General features: G+C 42.9%; 1 protein-coding gene across 1 annotated transcript in view; it reads left to right on the top strand.

Moving 5' to 3' along the window:
- Positions 1-20,396, top strand: part of MAP1B (microtubule associated protein 1B) — a 101,833-nt gene that overhangs the window by 64,622 nt on the left and 16,815 nt on the right. The window contains exons 3-4 of the mRNA XM_040341465.1: positions 12,174-12,256; positions 19,613-19,753. Of these exons, the coding sequence (XP_040197399.1) occupies positions 12,174-12,256; positions 19,613-19,753 (224 nt within the window). The remainder of the gene's footprint in view (positions 1-12,173; positions 12,257-19,612; positions 19,754-20,396) is intronic.

The following is a 20,396-nucleotide window of genomic DNA, read 5'->3' as shown; positions in this document are numbered from 1 at the left end:
CCAACTTATCTTTCTTGCCCTTACTGATGATAACAGGTGTGACTTTTGTCCCATCAAGACGAATTGCCAAGATACAGGTAACACGTGCACTTTCATAACCAGTGGAGGGAACGTAGATTGAGGAGGCACCCCTCTGGTCAATTGTTGTTTGGGCTCCTTGACCCATAAACACTGCAGTTTCATCCATAGCAATCATGTTGCAAGTTGGTATTTAGAAAAGTCGATGCCATCAACAAATGACTTGAATGCAAGTGCTCGCTTAATAACTTTAGCATCTTCCAACTTAAACAGTGTTGTTGATTTTCTGAGAGACAGTTCATGTCGCTGAAGGAAGCGATCTAGCCAATATTGTGATGCTTTGAATTCTGGGGATATGTCGAATTGTGGTGCCATTTCACGGGCAAATGTTTGAATATCAGCCCTGCGCACAACCAAAGCCTTTGCTCTCCTGTCAGCAACCCATTCACTAATCATGTCTTCCAGCTCAGAAAATAAAGGTTGCCTACCTGAACCACACTTGTGCTTCTTGGAATTTCCTCTGTCCACCTGTAGACTGAGATTATCGTATTCTGCACGCCATTTTTGGACCATTCGGATATCCAATTTCTTCTCTTTGCAAAAAGCCGTAAGATTCTTGCCTCGGGAGTCCTCCACAATTCCTTTCTTGTACTCAACAGAATAACTCTTTCTTTTTGCACTCATCTTGGCTGTACAGAAAGATAGGCCAGCAAAGCTGATGTGGAGCACAGTGGAGCTGGGGTGATCTCTTTGGGCTCAGTAGCAGCTTTTGTGTTTGTGTGGGGTGACAGAGGTGGTACAGAGCTTCTCCTCACTACTTTACAGCTCTGAGCTCCGCACCAGTACAGTACTACCGCATCACGTGTTGTTTACCGCTCCGCGCCGCATACGACACGCCCATTGCTACGTCTTATTTTCGGGGGATTCGATACGCCATCGCTATGTCTTATTATCGGGGATTCGATACGCCATCACTACGTCTTATTTTCGGAGGGGTGTCTTATATTTCGAACTTGCGTCGAAATCCCGCTACGGCTTATTTTCGGAGTACGTCTTATTTTCGGGGAAACACGGTAACCATCGGTTTGGACCGATCGGTCAACGGTCCATCGGTTCGATTTTAAAGCATGTTTTAAAATTTTGGACCGAAGGACAACAGACCGATGGGCCATACACACGGTCGGTTTGGAACGATGAAACTGAACTTCGGTCCATTCTCATCGGTTTAGAACGACCGTGTGTACGCGGCCTTAAAGTGGTAGTAAAGGTTCAGCTATTTTTTTTTAAACAAACATATCATACTTACCTCCACTGTGCAGCTCCTTTTGCACAGAATGGCCCCCCGATCATCCTCTTCTGGGGTCCTACGGAATCTCTCACGGCTCCTCCCCGCAAGAGCTAACCCCCTCTGGAGGGGGTTAGCTTGCGGGCGCGCTCCCATGCCATACAATCGGCGGCCATAGCCACCAATTGTATGACTCGGCCCCGCCCTCCGGCAGCTGTGTCATTGGATTTGATTGACAGCAGCGGGAGCCAATAGCTGCATTGCTTTCAATCTATCCAATGAAGAGCTGACAAACCTGAGGGAAACGCGGGATCGCGCCCACGGAGATTCGGGGCTCAGGTAAGTAAAACGGGGGGCCCGGGGGGCCGAGAGTGTGTGTTTTTTTTGTTTTTTTTTACCTTAATGCATATGATGCATTAAGGTGAAAAAACATGAAGCTTTACAACCCCTTTAATTTAAAGTTGAGACATTCTGTATAATTTTCCTGTGCATGAAGAATTTATTCAGTGACAGATTAAAATAAATAAATGCAGTGTTTAAATACATTCTTCTGCTGAGGAAATTGTAAGAATAGCAAAAAAGGAAATTGAAAAGAAACATAACTTCACAGTTACTGATGTATATGTATACTCAAGCATACACAATATAAAACAATTATTTATTGGCTTTGACATCTCTTGCAGTACTTCTAGACCAGAATTGTTTACTTACTGTATATGTCTCCATTGATGTATATCCTCCATATATCACAGTAACGTTTAAGCACTTGCTATAGATTTAGTATTTTCTGAGTCTATTTAATTTGATGGATAACTTGTTGCTGACGTTGCTTTGTATCCTGACCTCTGATAATTGCCGGCTGCTCTGACCTTGTATTTGTCCACTGGCTTTCCTTTTGTTTGCTGATTTTATGTCCTGGCACCCATCTAATGCTTGTCACTGCACAGGAGGTGTGTAGACAAATTATAATTAGGGCTACTTTTGTCAAGATGAGAAGAGAATTTCTCTATCTCCCCACTAAATCTATATACACTAATTTTCTTTATATGCTTCCCACATCATTGTGGTAAATTTGAACACCACTGAGGGCAAAAGCACAAGGAAGTGCATTGCTAATTTGTATCACAATTTTGGGCATAATGGGAAAAAACGACACAAAAGTTGATTTAACATTGTTAAAAAAGTAACTCTATTTGTACATAGTACACTATTTTGGCAAAAGTATTGGGACACCTGCCTTTACACCCACACAAATTTTAATGGCCTCCCAGTCTTAGTCAGTAGGGTTCAATATTGAGTTGGCCCACCCTTTGCAGCTATAACAGCTTCAGCTCTTCTGGCAAGGCTGTCCACAAGGTTTAGAAGTGTGTCTATGGGAATATTTGACCATTCTCGATAGAACACCTTTGGGAGGAATTAGAGTGGAGACTGCAAGCCAGGACTTCTTGTCCAACATCAGTGCCTGACCTCACAAATGCACTTCTGGAAGAATGGTCAAACATTCTCATAGACACTCTCCTAAACCTTCTGGACAGCCTTCCCAGAAGAGTTGAAACAGTTATAGCTGCAAAGGGTTGGCCATCTCAATATTGAACCCAACGGACCAACACTGGGATGCCATTAAAGTTCATGTGCATGTAAATGCACTTTGACAATATAGTGTATATACAATTGCAATGTCAAAACGAAAAGAAAACATGTATAGTCTTCAAGTAGGTAACAAAATAAATATTGCACTGGAGATATAATCGATGTAGCTACATAAACTGTAAAAATGGTGCGAGTAATACCAAACGGTATCAAAAGCAGTCATAAAAACATGTAGCCAAGTATAATACTGGTATAAAAATGTGCACAACGATGCCACTGCTGAATCCAGATGAGGAGAGGTTAACATCAGTCCGTTCAAGAAGAAAAAGAACGGCGCCCTCTAAGTACAGCATATTTAAAACATCTTTAATAAAAAGGGATTAAAAACACTCACATTTGAGTAGAGATAATTTAGGCATGTCACGGGTTAAGTGTGTTTCATCCACATTAGTCCTGGTGGAGTGTGTACATCACGGGCTCATGGTGGAGATCTGAGTCCTGTAGCACTCCTGTCTGCACTGAATGTGTACAGCGCTGGCCGGCGGCTGGGATGGGGATCGTGGAGGCTCCGTGATGTGATGTTGTCGTCACTTCCGGGATTCAGGCTGGCGGGCAGCGCTTCGCGATTGGGACATGCGTGTCCCTTCTTTAGGCTTGATAGGTGGCCATCTTAGATGTGGTAATTTATACCATGTGGCAAGGGGGAGTGTGGGGGAGTGGCAAGGGGGAGTGGCAATCGACTCAGGTAGTCATGGAGACCACACAAGCTAGAGCACAGCAGCACCGACTAGTGGCCAAGCTATAGTCCTAATGAGAACATTGGTGACACAACTAGGAATGACAAATGTTAAAAATCGGTTCATAAAAAGGACATATACCAAGGTGATTGATTTAAACCTATATATAAACTATATTAAACTGTATATTATATTAATACTGCATACTATATTAAGCTTATTTATAAACTCTATGCTAATTTAATTTCTATATTTACACCCAATTTATGGAAATCAGTAATGGTATACATATAAAAAAGAGGTAGAGGATAATTATAGACACAACTAGATGGTAAAATAAATAACATTATTCAAATAGAATTTATACATTTGTTAATAAAACTAATAAAACTCTATACAGGATCTAATCACAAAACAATAAATATGGAATGTACTAAGAGTAAATGGCCCAACAATCTAAAATGATCACAATGGCGGTATATATAAGATAATAGTAATAATGATGACAATAATACTAATAATAATCATAATAATGATAATAATAATGATGGTATACTTATACTTAAATACCAGATAATTTTAGCAAGAGGGTTGGGAATAATGGGGAGGGGGTGGGACTACATATATACACAAGTATATTGTGTAATATGTAGAAAATATATGTAAAAAATGTGTGTAAAAAATGTAAAAAATTTAAAAGATCCCATAGCCGCCATAAAATGCAAATAAAAAGATACGGTAATAACAACAGTCTGTTGGCATGTAGATGTCCCATGAAGGGAACTATCACAACTCCCAGTGGATGGTTGTAGAATCCCAGGTTGATAGAGGGAAGTGTAACAGCCTTATGCGTGTGGCAGATAGTAAGGTCCCGCCGGCATGCAGATATGAAGGCACAGCAAAGGAGCCCTTCAGATGGACATGGCAAGCCCCGCCGGTGTCCCTGACGTCACTGTATCTCTGACAGAACTCCCTGAAGGCCCGGAAGCCTGCGGAGAGGTGAGTACCAATCAAAATAATTTTGATCGATCAAAAAAATGTTGATCGATCAAAAAAAATTTGAACGATCAAACAAATTCAAGATTAATCGATGAATTAATAGTTAATTTCCACAGCCCTATTAGATTCACTAATATGCAAAACCAAGTTTTACTAAGAAGTTGTAACCTAGTCCCAGGCTTTTTCCAAGCTTTCTTCCATGCTTTATGATTGGTCAATATGGGCACCCCTAGAAATGTTACACAGCAGTCTATTCATTCAGGTCTCAACCTTTCTAGGAGATTTAGTATTCTTCGAAATGTTGCATGCTTCAGGTAATATCTGCCAAGCGACAAAGCTTTGAATCCTTTATTGTTAAGTCCAAAGAAAAAACACAATTGAAATAAATTCTTCTGTAGTTCAAATTATAGTTCAAAATGTTGAAAAAATCCACCACCAAAAGTGAAGACACCACAAGGAATGCAGGCATACCAGATGGCAAGCAAATATGGCTTGCGCCTGTAAACCCCAGCCCGGGCCTTTAGTCATGGACTGCAGCACACACCAGTGGAAATGTATTCTCAAGGCACAGATTTCACCAGATGGATGGGATACCCAAAAAAATAATAGGACTCACAATAGTGAAATACCATAGTATAAAGTGTAAAATTTAATGAGATAAAACACTTACAGGAGAACGATCACATAGAAGCATAAAAATAAAGCCGGCCGGCTTAAAACGAACGCCCGTCCACTGGGACTGTCACGCAAAACGTCAGCACGTCTCCTCTCCCGACGCGTGTTTCGTCACACAAATGACATCGTCTGGGGCACGTCATTTGTGTGACGAAATGCGCATTGGGAGAGGAGACGTGCTGGCGTTTTGCGTGACAGTCCGAGTGGACGAGCGTTCGTTTTAAGCCGGCCGGCTTTATTTTTATGCTTCTATGTGATCGTTCTCCTGTAAGTGTTTTATCTCATAAAATTTTACACTTTATACTACGGTATTTCACTATTGTGAGTCCCATTATTTCTTTGGGTATCCCATCAATCTGGTGACATCTGTGCCTTGAGGATCCATTTCCACTGGTGTGTGCTGCAGTCCATGACTAAAGGCCCGGGCTGGGGTTTACAGCCGCAAGCCATCTTTGCTTGCCATCTGGTAAGCCTGCATTCCTTGTGGTGTCTTCACTTTTGGTGGTGGATTTTTTCAACATTTTGAGCTATAATTTGAACTACAGAAGAATTTATTTCAATTGTGTTTTATCTTTGGACTTCACTGAACACATGATTTACACAGCTGTTATTGTTTCATATAATTTTGTCACTTGTTATAGTTTATATAGTTTTTTATTTTAGCGCAACTAAATTTTTTCTATTGTCTGTTTGGTGTGTATATCACTTTTTAGTTGCAGCTTCATATTAGTGTTTTACTTAGCGCAGTAATTTATTTTCTATATCTTTATTGTTAAGCCCTGTCTCTTTTCCAAGGGTAAAGCCAAGTATAGGGTTAGCTCCTTCCAAAACACACACAAGGGCAAAGTAAATAAACTAGCTTTTATGTTCACAGAAGGTAGGAATGGCACTTTTTTGGTCTGACTAACTCCACTTGGTAGAGTGCCATCTGAAAAGTTTTGCCTATAGATCGATGCAAAATAAATATGTTTCAATGCTATATTTAAAAATACATATGCCTTTGTAAACAAAAAAATAAAAAATGACAGCAATACCACTTTTGGGAATGCAGGGGCTGAAAAGATAACTTCCTGTCCCAGCCTGAACTATAAATACTATTATACTGTATATACATATCTGCATATAATAAGCAAAAAGCCTAAACATATGGCCATTTTAGGGCATTTCAAACGTATATATAAATTGTGAAAAATGTAGGCAATACTTTAACTGATAAATATGAATGTTTACCAGGATAAATGATGAATGAGGAAGACATGGAAGTGTAAATGCCTAGAAAGAATGTATTCAGGTTTGGGTGCTATGCCATGAAGATCTGCTGGACAATCTAAAAACTAATAAAGAGCGTTTGTACAGAGTATTGACTCACAAATACAGATTTTTCTTATCCTTCATTTTTCTACAACCCCCAGTTGAACAAAGCTGTGTGTATAGGTCATGTACACATTTTATGCTGTAGTACTTATGAAAGGACACCATGCATTATGCTACCATCTGTAACAAAAGATCGATCCTGCTATTGAAAGTAGTTGCCTGCAAAGATATTTTTGTCATTTGAATCAGATAATGTGTGCCATTTACTTAATAATACTTGGAAGAAAAGATTGATTTTTCTTTCCCAATTTTACAGCCCAAATCTTTTTGCACAAAGGCTCATTTAAACATGATAGTTCCTGAATTGATTTCTTTCCAAAAACTCTTATCTGTGCATTATCTAAAGTTAGCTAGCAGTAATAGTACTGTTATTTCAAGTTGAACCCTAGAAAAAAGGCTAAATACAAGGTTGAAATACGTATGTTTGCAAATGTTATACCTGCAGAAGGATATGCAGTCTTTCAATTCTTAAGATACACATAGTTTTGCCAGAAAGCATACTGTAGCAATATTGGAGACCTGAATTTTCTCTAGTCCATTTCAAAAACATACCTTTGTCATCTCCCTGTCCCAAGTTGGTGAATGGACAGTGAAGGAGCAGCAGACTAATGGGGTCAACCCTAAGCTCATGCTGCTCTCTCCTCTTGTAAGCGGATTGCAATTAAGCTAGTTAGGTGATGGGAAGGTTAGAGTTAATGTTTTCATGGTTATTTGGTTTTGGCGGGTTTTCTTTGGGTCCGACCCACTGATCCTGTGTTATGAGAGAGAGGAAGTGGACCATAGCAGAGAGTGCAAAAAGGGGAGAGAGTTGGAAAGCCGCAATTATGAGAAGTAAGAAAATGTCATCTGCTGCTGCAACTACCATGATGTAGTAGATCATCAAGACCTGCGATTCATCCTTGAAGACACCAGCCACTGAAGAATACCACTGATAGACCCCTGTTCCTACATGGACTCTACCTTTGCAAGTATGCCCAGGTACCAGGTAGCCTGAGTTAGGATTAGGGGTGTAGGAGAAAAGACTGTTCTTGCATGTTGAACTTTGTAATATTTTACACTTTTTCAAGTAAAGCTTTTGAAACCTTGTTCCTGTATGGTCTGAAGTTACCCAAGGGGTGTAATGCACATTTCTACAGCACAGGTCACTAAAGCACTTAGGGATATGAAGACATCACTTTAAATAGTCTATATGGTGTGGAGATACAAGTGGTCAACAAGGGTAACAGAGGTTTACCAAGCAGCCTGTCCCAAAACTCATTCCTGTGGCTGACGGGATAGCCTCCTGCAGCAAGGAAGTTGTTGTCCGCACAATCTCCGTGAGAGGCCAATTTCCCAAAGCAACAGTAGCAGATCATTACTGCAGAGGTCCCCAGCCTGTGCACAGGTACATAAAAACAAGAGTTAAGAGAGTGCGCGCAAAGCAGTCTACGCTAGGTGCATGGCGGGACTCTATACCATTATTGGGAGTGAGGTAGTGGTGATACGTGAATGTGGACAAGGCTCAGCATGTCCCTCCTAAATGCAAGTTACAGTGAAGGTGTAAATTGACACTGGGACCCAAGAGTTAACTGGAGAACAGTTATGGTGCAAGTGTACACAGTGTTCTTTCAGTTCTGAAAGCAGAGGCTTGCACAAAGATCAAATCTCCCTACCGCAGCCTCAACCAGGTCCCAGGGCATTGATGAAAATGGCACAGAAGTAAAGGTATCCCATGTGTAGTAAAGTGATCCTGTACAGATGCCTAGCATAGCCCACAAGAACCCACCCCAGGGTAGGCCTTCCATGTGACCCACACTTGGTGCCCAATGAGGAGGGGACCTTGCCTACAAGCATGGTCCTTGTTGGTATAGATTGAGGGATTTTTGATTGCTCTAATCCCTTCTTACCATAACCTGTATAGTTATTTTTTCCCACTGGGCCCCACATGGGTGTCCGCTCCATAGGGCAAGGGGGGTCGTTTGCCCCCCCTGGAATCGCCAGGGAGAGCCAGGAGCAGGGCCAAACTGGCCCTGGGGCCGATTTAAGCGGTGAGTGCATCGCTCCCCTCCCCTCTAGTTGTCCCTTATTTAGAGTGCATGTCCCTCTTCTGGAATCAAATCCATTTGTTCCTCATTCCAAAAGGTTCCTCTTTTAGACCTGAAATAAATATACTGTCAATATAGTGTAGTGTTTCAGTCAAGGGAAAGTGATGTGTAATGTAAAGGGGTCCAGAGGTGCAGGGTGCTGTGTAATGTAAAGGGGTCCAGTGGTGCAGGGTGCTGTGTAATGTAAAGGGGGCCAGTGATGCAGGGTGCTGTGTAATGTAAAGGGGGCCAGAGGTGCAGGGTGCTGTGTAATGTAAAGGGGGCCAGAGGTGCAGGGTGCTGTGTAATGTAAAGGGGGCCAGTAATGCAGGGTGCTGTGTAATGTAAAGGGGTCCAGAGCTGTGGGGTGCTGTGTAATGTAAAGGGGTCCAGAGCTGTGGGGTGCTGTGTAATGTAAAGGGGTCCAGAGCTGTGAGGTGATGTGTAATGTAAAGGGGTCCAGAGGTGCAGTTGTGGAGAGGGGGTACACAGTAGTGACAAAGAGATATTGAAGATGCAGGGGGCACAGTGGGGTGTTTTTACATTTTAACGTCGGGGGGGGGCTTTTAACCCCCGCTAGCGGTCAAAAAAAGGGTAAAATATGACTGTGTAATGCCGCTGCCAAAGTGCCCCCCTCTGAAAAAATTTCAGCGGATGCCCATGGGGCCCCAAGTCAATTGCCATCAAAGCCATGGTTTCCATAGACTATGTTGATGATGGCTAAATAGCATGGAACAGCTGTTTTGTCTAAGATAAAATGTAGTTAGATAAAGTGTCTGTTCTTATCAGTTTTCAGGAAGGAGAAAGTGTGCTTCTTGGGAGAGAGGGGGCGCTAGTTAATATTTTCCCAGTGTAATAACGTGGGAATGGTGGGAGGGTTCTTTTCCTCCCAGGTTTAATCTGATCTGGTGAACCAGGCTTGTCCCTGGTTAAAGGCAGGAGTTTCCCTATGTTCTAATGCCTTTCTGGTAGTAAGTGAGTGAGTGAAAAACTTATATAGCGCTGCACATGCAAACTAAATCGCCTCTGGGCGCTCGTTTGTCCATTTCTCCTTTGAACTCAAAAGAGATGGGTTTTGATCTTTCTCCTAAAGGTCAAGTGATTCTCCTCCAACCGAATGCTGGTTGGTAAAGCGTTCCATAGTCTGGGGCCCTGGAGCGCAAATCTTCGTTCTCCCTTGGACTTGTATCTGGCTTTGGGTATTTGGAGTAGATTTTGATTGGTGGATCGCAGAACGCGATTGGAGTTGTGAGCTTTTAGTTTTTCGCATAGATATTGGGGGGCATTTCCTTAAACACATTTATGCGTCAGACAGAGTGTTTTAAAAGTAATTCTGTCTTTAACTGGCAACCAATGAAGGGTTCTCAGTGAAGGAGAGATTGATTCCCATGTTTTTTTCCCAGTCATCAGTCTAGCAGCCGTATTTTGAACGACTTGCAGACGAGTTATTTGGTACTTTGGGAGTCCGAGGTAGAGGGCATTTGCATAGTCCAGTCTGGAGTTAACAATTGTTCCGACCACGACTGCTATGTCCTCTTTAGGAATAAATGGAATAAGTCTGCGTAGTAGGCGCAGCAGATGGTGCGATCCGCTGACTACTGACCCTATTTGTGCATCCATTGTCATGTAGGTGTCGAAGATGACTCCGAGACTTTTGACTTTGGTGCTAGTGGTGATGATTTGGCCCAGAATGGGCAGGGGTGTCCAAGTTGTTGCAAGTTGATTCTTTCGATTGGCATGAAACAGGAGAAGTTCTGTTTTCGATCTGTTGAGTTTAAGATAACTCATTGTCATCCAGTTTTCTATCAAAGAGAGGGATTTCTCTAGATCTAAATGATGATCCTTTTTGTTGCGGATGCGAAAGTACAGTTGTGTGTCATCTGCATAAGAGTGGTAAAGTAGCTTTTGGCTACTGATGATTTCAAAGAGGGGGCGGAGATAGATATTGAACAGCACCAGCGACATGGGGATCCTTGAGGGACCCCGCATGACACTGTGCGTTTTTCAGAAGTGAAAGGTCCCAATTTCACTATTTGTGATCGGTTTTCCAAAAAGGAGGAGAACCAGGATAGATCACATTCCGCGACTCTGGCTACTTCAGCTAGCCAAGTCAGTAGTAGTTTGTGGTCTACTGTGTCAAAAGCTGCGCTTAGGTCCAACAGTACTAGAAGACAAGATTCTCCTTCGTCTGCGGCCTCTAGAGCATCATCCCATATTTTGAGCAGTGCTGTTTCTGTCCCGTGACCGGTAATGCAGTAATGGGCTGCATTTGTTTGGCCAGGGGCTGGGAGGTGCAAAGAGCTCCCAGTGATGTGTCCCCTGGGGGTGGCATCCCAGGGATGCCTAAAATCACTATGGGTGTGGGACTCCACTATGCTTTCAGTGATCATCTTACACACGCCTTTTGGGCAGGGCTTGTGGCTAGTCTATGGTACATTTTTATACAAGCCGCAAGGCCTGCCTCGTGTACCTGCACTTGGTGCTTTTAATTTTTTTCACGTATTTATTTATTAATCATGGCCACTTGCACTGCATGTGTGGTTTGTTGTTTTTTATACAGAAAGGTGGAAGGTGCAGGTAATTGGGGTCTGCCTGGATGTCGGGTGGGAGGGTGAGGTTCTGTGGCCTCCGTCTCTTTTGCCTCACCCCAACCAGAGGTGTCTCTTTTGAGGGACTATGGCTAGTCCCTAAGGAGCTGGCTTCACCTGGCTTTGGCCTAAATAGATGATGGCATAGCCTGTCATGAGCCTTGCACTCAGAGGTTTGGCCATTTCTGTGCTCTCTGTGCACTTTTTTGTGTGCTGTGGTTTACTTTTTTTGTTCACAAATGAAATGTCCTGAAATGGGGAATAATCCTGCACAGACAACTTTTGTTAGCTCCAACTACTGGTCTTCACTTCTATAGGATTTAAGTTTCTTCAAGTAATGCCCGTACACACTTACGGGTTTCCCGACGGACTTTTTACCACCGGGAAACCCGAGGGGAAAGCCGAGAACTGACTCTGCAGCTTTTCCCCCCACACACGGCCAGTTTTCCCATAGGAAAACTGCCGGAAAAAATATTGCCGGAAAAGGCAGCAGCCCGCTGGTTTTCATGTCAGGAAAACTGACATGGAGCATACACATGGCCAGTTTTCCCTGCCAAAAACTGTCATGGCAGTTTTCCCGACGAAAAAACTGGTCATGTGTACGAGGCATTAGACAAATAAAAGATGAATGCTGATTTTTGCTGTACGTTTTTTCACTTTGTATGTTGTTTAGGTAACACTAAATCCGAGACCATTCCAGGTTCTATATAACTTGTTTTAGGTTCTTTACTTGCTTCTAACATTGTAATATTCCTATATTAAGAGTACTAAATTTGAAATGCATACCAATATTATTACACGAGTTTTAATTTTATGATTAATCTTTCTTTTTTGTTTTTGACAGGTCAAAAAATTCTTCACCACAGAAGCGATGTCTTAGAAACTGTAGTTTTAATTAATCCTTCAGATGAAGCTGTCAGTACAGAAGTAAGTTATTTGCCTTTTTATAATTGCCTGTTTATTATTTAGACAAGCACTTTGGTTAAATAAATAAAAAAATGGATATTGTTTTAAAGTGATTCAATTCCTTGATATGCAGTTCAAGACGTGATGTGTCTGCACTCAAACCACCTCCTGCATCATTCTCTTTGATACTGTTTATTTAGGAAAACAGACTAAAGCTGGGCATAAAGGGCCATATTCTCATAGAAGTTACGATGGAGTATCTCAGGATACTCCATCATATCTCCCTTTTTTGGCCCGTGTATCTATGCGACTGATTCTTAGAATCATTTTCGCATAGATACACTTAAGATCCGCCATCTGTAAGTCACTTACACTGGCGGATCTTAAATGTAATGACGCCGGCCGCCGCTAGATGGCATTTACGTGAAGGACTCATTTGCGTATGCAAATGATCCTTCTACGCCGATTCCCGAACGAGTTTGCGTCGCGTAACCGTCGCTAACGCCGTTTGCGTAAGCGGAAATTTAGTCCTGCTATTATGAGGAGTAAATTTCCGCAAGTCCCACGTAGGCCTTGTTACGGATGGCGTCGGGTCCGCGTCGTGTTTTTTCGTCGGGTACGTCGTTTCCGTAAGTCGTTCTTGAATACGACTTTACGTCAATGACGCACACGTCGGCGTCATTGACGTTTTCCGCAGAGAACTGGAGCATGCGCACTGGGCTTTTTGAAGCCCGGCGCATGCTCAGTTCATTAGAATCGGGGGCGCGCTTAATTTGAATACAAGCCGCCCCCTTGGAGATCCGCCAGGCTACGCCGGGGCATTTACACTCCGCCGTCCCAACTTATGGAGCAAGTGTTTGGGGAATACAACACTTGCTCCTGTAAGTTGGGACAGCGGAGTGTAAGTGCCTTAAGCGCAGCCCGCGGATTTTTAGAGAGAATATGGGCCAAACTGTGTGAATTTTGGCCAGTTTATCATGAAATCGCTTTGTAGGGTGCCCTGTCAGCCCCCTTTCTGCTTGACATTGTTTGAAGGAAATTTAAGGAGCTGGGTAGAAAACTGACAGCCAATCGACATTCAGATGCAGCCACTGTTTGGGTATTCTAAGGCCGCGTACACACGGTCGGTTTTGACCGATGAAAACGGCCTTAAGTCCAGTTTCATCGGTCAAAACCGACCGTGTGTACGGCCCATTGTCCTTCGGTCCAAAATTTTAAAACATGCTTTAAAATCGAACCGATGGACCGCTGCCCGATCGGTCCAAACCGATGGTTAGTACACAAAAGCATCGGTTCAAAACCTGCGCATGCTCAAAATCAAGTCGACGCATGCTTGGAAGCATTGAACTTCGTTTTTTTAAGCACGTCGTGTGTTTTACGTCACCGGGTTCTGACCCGATCGGATTTTGAACTGATGGTGTGTACACACATCAGACCATCAGGCCACTTCAGCGGTGGACCGATGAAAACGGTCCGTCGGACCATTCTCATCGGTTTGGAACGACCGTGTGTACGCGGCCTAAGGGATACCACGGTTGCTGGCTGTCATAATACAATAGCCCAGCAGGGCGATCTGTCCTTCCTCACTGTATCGCATATATTAGGAAATATGTTGGATTTTTTTCTATCCACTTACCAGTCTAATGGGTTGTTGCATCATTGGAACAAAGCTCTTTTATGCCTTGTGGTCTGCTTCTGTAGACCCTGGCACAATTTCCCTACTCCATCTGCAGTCTGCTTTTAACATTGTTTGTACCATCATCCCTAGCATCCCTACCAAAAAAGCTTCTGTTTTCTTGTTGAAAGTATTGTACATTGTTACTACCTTTGTTTAACTCCTATAAGGATATTTTTCACTGTCTGTGACCGGCTAGAGAAATTTCCATAGTTTTTTTAAACAAAAAAAAGGAAAGTAATCCAATACAGTTGTCACCAAAACATTTGTTCCCATTGGGAGATTTTCCCAAACCGGTTTGCTTTAACATATATTTTATTATGTTGGATATTTTGCAAGTCCCAAACTTAGTGCTGGACACTAGTTCAAACAAATTTAGATACATAGGCCCGGATTCACATACAGCGGCGCATATTTATGCCGCTGTAGCGTATCTTCTTTACGCACTGGATTCACAAAGCCAGTGCTGCCAAATCTGCGCTGGGTTTCCAAGTCGTAAGTCGGCGTAAGTGGAAGTGGGTGTGATCCATGCTAATGAGGCGTGACCCCATGCAAATGATGGGCCGAGCGACAGACAGATACGAATCGCCAACTGCGCATGCGCCGGGACGTGGACGCATCCTTCTGCGCATGCATACAACGGATCACTGCCTACGGTGTGAACGTAACCTACGCCCAGCCATATTCACGTCCAACGTAAACGACGTAAAATACGACGGCTTGTGTTCCCTGGTGCAGCCCTTTGCATGGATGCTGCTGAGTTACACCTCCTTTATGGGGAATAACGTTACGCCGGGCATACAACTTACGCAAACCGCGTATAGCATGCGCCGGGGGCACGTATGTTCGTGAATTGCCGTATTTCCCTTATTTGCATATTTGAATAGAAAATCAATGGGAGCACCACATGCGTCCAGCGTAAATATGCACCCACGATACGACGGCATAGGCAAGTTACGCCGGTCGTAGGAAGCGTATTTTTAGGCGTATCTTAGTATGTGGGTCGGCGCATAGATACGATGGCGCACATTTGTACTTACGTCGGCGTATCTTGAGATACGTCGGCGCAAGTGCTTTGTGAATCCGGGCCATACTGTGGAAGTAGCCACACAAAGGTCTTAACTTTTGTCTTCGGCACCCAATTCACAGCAAGGGATTGTTTATTTTTCCTTAAATGACATTGCATTATATTGTTTGATCAGTTAGGGTAAAATCCTACTTAGTGAAGTTCTTCTTTAAAGCAACCCTATATATAATTTTCTTACTGTATAGGAGGCAAAATTGTCCTATTATGTAAGCTGTCCTCCTTTTTGCAGTGCCATCTGACCACACTGGAGCTTTTATGCAACTGCAGACATTTTGAAATCTGATGCCAAGATTACGTGTGCCCAACAGTTTATACAGGCTTGGAGCATTGTCATATGGCAAGCAAAGAGCATGCCTATTCACTCCATACTCTTTAAAAAGAAGTGCGGTAATACAGAAAAGAAAGCTGTGCCCCACCGTCAGTTCCCTGATAACTGAGCAATCAAAAACTGCTGATTGGTTAGTTCTCCCCCTCCTCTCTGAGCAGAGAATGGAGACTGTCCATCACTGGCTCTCTGCTGTGACGGGGCTGGGAGTGGCTGGCTCAGACTCTCAGCGGCTTGCTGAGAGGCATCTGTTTAGATCCAAATGGGCACTTCCCCGAGCCTGGACCGGCTGAGTGACATCAGCCGACAGTGGGCTAAACTCCAGGTCACAGGAGTGCAGAATGAACTGCTGTCAAGATTCCTTTGGCACATCAATAAGTATATGTAACAGGAGGATGCAACTGAATAGCAAAGGCTATCTTAAAGTGGAAGTAAACTTCCATGCATTGCTTTTACCTATAGGTAAGCCTAACAGCATGAAATTGGAGGGTTTTTCTTTGTTAAGCAACATCCTTTTATAATCAACTATCTGCTGGACCTGTTTAATGAATAATTAGACTCATCTGTAGTTGAATTCTTCTTAACCACTTAAGCCCCGGACCAATATGCTGGCTAAAGACCCAAGGGGTTTTTACAGTTCGGGACTGCGTCGCTTTAACAGACAATTGCGCGGTCGTGCGACGTGGCTCCCAAACAAAATTGGCGTCCTTTTTTCCCCACAATTAGAGCTTTCTTTTGGTGGTATTTGATCACCTCTGCGGTTTTATTTTTGCGCTATAACAAAATAGAGCGACAATTTAAAAAAAAATGCAATATTTTTTACTTTTTGCTGTAATAAATATCCCCCAAAAACATATATAAAATATTTTTTTTCCTCAGTTTAGGCCGATACGTATTCTTCTACCTATTTTTGGTAAAAAAAATCGCAATAATCGTTTATCGGTTGGTTTGCGCAAAATTTATAGCGTTTACAAAATAGGGGATAGTTTTTTTGCATTTTTATTTTTTTTATTTTTTTTACTAGTAATGGCGGCGATCAGCGATTTTTTTCGTGACTGCGACATTATGGCGGACACTTCGGACAATTTTGACACATTTTTGGGACCATTGTCATTTTCACAGCAAAAAATGCATTTAAATTGCATTCTTTATTGTGAAAATGACAGTTGCAGTTTGGGAGTTAAACACAGGGGGCGCTGTAACATTTAGGGATCACCTAGTGTGTGTTTACTAGTGTAGGGGGGTGTGGCTGTAGGACTGACACCATCGATCAAGTCTTCCCTATATAAGGGATCACTCGATCGATGCGCCGCCACAGTGAAGCACGGGGAAGCCGTGTTTACACACAGCTCTCCCCGTTCTTCAGCTCCGGGGAGCGATCGCGACGGAGCGGCTAAAAACAAATAGCCGCGCCGTCGTCCCGGATCGCTCCCCGAGCGGACCCGACCTCCGCATGTACCGGGGGGGGTCCCGATCGGACCCCCCACCCACGTCTAGCAGAGGACGTACAGGTACGTGGATGTGCCTGTCCGTGCCATTCTGCCAACGTAAATGTACATGAGGAGGTCGGGAACTGGTTAATTAGGATTGTGTTTTCTAAAAATTTAGCTTTACTCCTAAGACTTTCATTGAGGTGTATTCATTTTTTTCATTCAATTTTGCAACATGATCTTGAATGAGGGCCAGTTCACACCAGATGCAGTCCAGTGCATTTTATTTCTGCATCAAAAACGCATGGAAAGTAGGTTATATGGTTTCCAATGGCACTGGTCCGGTCAAGTTCCAGGGCTTTCCAGTTCTAGAAAAAAAGGAGAACTTTCTGCATTTTTCCTGCTCTGGACTGTACTGGAATGCAGTAATATTCATCAAAAATGTACTGGAACACATCAAAAATGCAGTACCCCAGTACAATGAATAAAAAAAATAGGAAAAGAGAAGAAAAAAAGCACCTGGAATGCATCCGGAAATGCATTAAAAACGAGCATTCAGAAACGCATCCACAACGGATCTAGAGTGTTTTTTTTGTGGTATGGACAAGCCCTGAATTTGTTAGGAAAAATACGTTTTTGTGTGTGCAAATGAACAAATCTTGGTTGCAATCAATGGCCCGCATTTGTGGGAGTATTTTGTATTATAGTGTCCCATAGAAAATGTTGATTCTGAAAGTAAAGTAAATGTTTTCTGACAAATCTGTTGGGGTGTACTCATTTATGCTGAGCACTTATGTAACTATTTATTTGAGGTACTTGTGTATGACAATTTATGCAGGGCTTTACACACACATATATAAGTGCATCCATGCATAAGTGCATCCATGGGAAGGCTCCGCAATATCTTTGCGACAAGATCAAACCTCACAATTCCAACCGCATTTTGCGATCCACCGACCAAAATCTGGTCAAGGTTCCAAAAACCAAATACAAGTCCAAAGGAGAAAGAAGGTTTGCTTTTCAAGGTCCCAGGCTATGGAATGCTTTACCAACCAGCATTCGGTTGGAGGAAAACCACCTGTCTTTCAGAAAGCAGATCAAAACTCTGCTCTTCTGATGTCTTGAGACACGAACAACTAGCGCCCAGAGGCGATTCAGTTCGCATGTGCCGCGCTATATAAGTTTTTCATTCATTCATATATATATTGCATTTACATCAGTCCTTGGCCTCAAATAGGGCCCTAACTCACATTGATATATACACATACTAGGGCAAATTTAGACAGAAGTCTAGAGGAAACCCACACAGGCATAGGGAGAACATGCAAAAGCCAAGTAGGTAGTATCATGGTTGCGATTCAAGCAAACGACTCTATTGCAGCCAGACAAAGATGCTAACCCTAGGCCACTGTGCTATAACCTATACTTTTGTTATTATGTGTTCTATTAATTACCTTAAAGTGGATGTAAACCCATCATACACCAAGTGAAGTGAACAGCCTCAGATTATACACAGAGATTAACCAAACCTCCCTACATAGGTTTTATATGTATATCTGCTGTGTTCACATTTATATACTGTTTAGAAAGTTGAGATCGTGTTAGGAGATTTTCTCTTCCTGGTTAACACAGTGTGATGTCCGGGCATACAGCCAACATAGTTAACATTGCTGATTGGAGAAAAGGCACACACCCCCTCTCATCATAGGCAGAGACTCTCAGAGCTGTTTTGTAATAGGAGCTGCTCTCTGCTAATCTATTTTAGCAACCTCCTTTGACAAAAGATTCTGGCCCAGATTCTCAAAGGACTTACGATGGCGTAGCCCCATGTACGCCGTCGTAAGTCCCAATGAGAGCCGTCGTATCTATGCGGCTAATTCTTAGAATCAGTTTGGCATTAATTTGGCTAAGATACGAGCGGCGTAAGTCTCTTACACCGTCGTATCTTAGGGTGCATATTTATGCTGGCCGCTAGGTAGCGCTTCCGTAGATTTCCGCGTTGAATATGCTAATGAGCTAGATCCGCCGATTCACGGACGTACGTGTGCCCGGCGTATCAAAATACGTCGTTTACATAAGACATACGCCGGCGTAAAGTTAGCCCTCATAAAGCAGGGGTAAGTCATGTTAGGTATGGACATCGGAAACGTCGGAACAGCGTCGTGTTTTACGTCGCTTGCGTAAGTCGTCCGTGAATGGGGCTGGACGTAAGTTACGTTCACGTCGACTAGGCATTGAGCGGGCACAATTTATTTTGAAAATTTGACGTGATACTGAGCATGCGTGCGCATGCGCCGTTCGATAAAAGTGTCATTTACGTGGGGTCACAAAACATTTACACACAACACGCCCCCTACCAGTCTAGTTTGAATTAGGCGGGCTTACGGCGTATCACATACACTACGCCGCCGTAACTTAGAGCGGAAGATGTTTCTGAATACGGGACCTGCCGCTCTAAGTTACGGCGGCGTAGTGTATCTGAGATACGCTACGTCAGCCTAAAGATAGGCGCTTTTTTGAGAATCTGGGCCTCTGTCTGCTTTTGTCTAAAAAGTCAAAAAATATTTCAGGATCTCTCAGGCTGATAACAGAGGAACCGTTCAGAAGAGAGCTATAAGACTTGGCTCATTGAAAAGAGATAACAAAATACTGCAGATATATGTGCCCAGCTCAAATTTCATGAATTGGGTTTACATCCACTTTAAATTAATAAATCATATACTGTATATTTATATGTAATATAATAGTTGTAGCAATAATACATGATCACATTCCATATTACCTGTGCAGTGACATGGTGAGGAAACAAACAGTCTTGATATAAAACTACAATAACATTCACTTTCATCTTTCCTTACAGGTGCGATTAATGATCACAGATGCTGCAAGACACAAACTTTTGGTGTTAACCGGACAGTGTTTTGAAAACACCGGCGAACTTATCCTTCAGTCTGGATCTTTTTCTTTCCAAAATTTCATTGAGATCTTTACAGATCAAGAGGTATGATATATCATCTGACTAGTTCATGTGGTCATTCTCTTTTTCTTTAGCTTATTGTGAGCCAAAAGTAAATCAATAGCATGACAAAGAGCAAGTGCAAGCTACAGCACCCAACAAAACAACCAATAACAGCCAGTGTTAATTTTGGCAGCAAATTTCGATCTAGTTGTAGTCATAGGCCCCGTACACACGACCGAGTTTCTCGGCAGAATTCAGCCAGAAACTCGGTTCAGAGCTGAATTCTGCCGAGAAACCCGGCCGTGTGTACACTTTCGGCCGAGGAAGCCGACGAGGACCTCGGCGAGGAAATAGAGAACATGTTCTCTATTTCCTCGTTGTTCTATGGGAGAACTCGGCCCGCCGAGCTCCTCGGCGGCTCCAGGACTGAACACGCCGAGGAACTCGATGTGTTTGGCACGTCGAGTTCCTCGGCCGTGTGTACGGGGCCTTAGGCTTAGGACTAAAATGGCATTTTAATTTTAGTCCCATTTTAGTATTCTCCAGTACTAAATCTCCAGTAGATTTTAGTCAACTAAAATGTCCTACGTTTTAGTCGACTAAAATCTCGAGTACATTTTAGTCAACTAAAACTCATTTTAGTCATCTAAAGTCGAATGGGTTTAATTAAACTGTAATGCATTAG

This window comes from Rana temporaria, chromosome 1 (assembly GCF_905171775.1).
Source record: "Rana temporaria chromosome 1, aRanTem1.1, whole genome shotgun sequence".
Taxonomy (NCBI): Eukaryota; Metazoa; Chordata; class Amphibia; order Anura; family Ranidae; genus Rana; species Rana temporaria.
The sequence above is the reverse complement of the archived record's forward strand: the minus strand, read 5'-3'. Positions and strand labels throughout refer to the sequence as shown.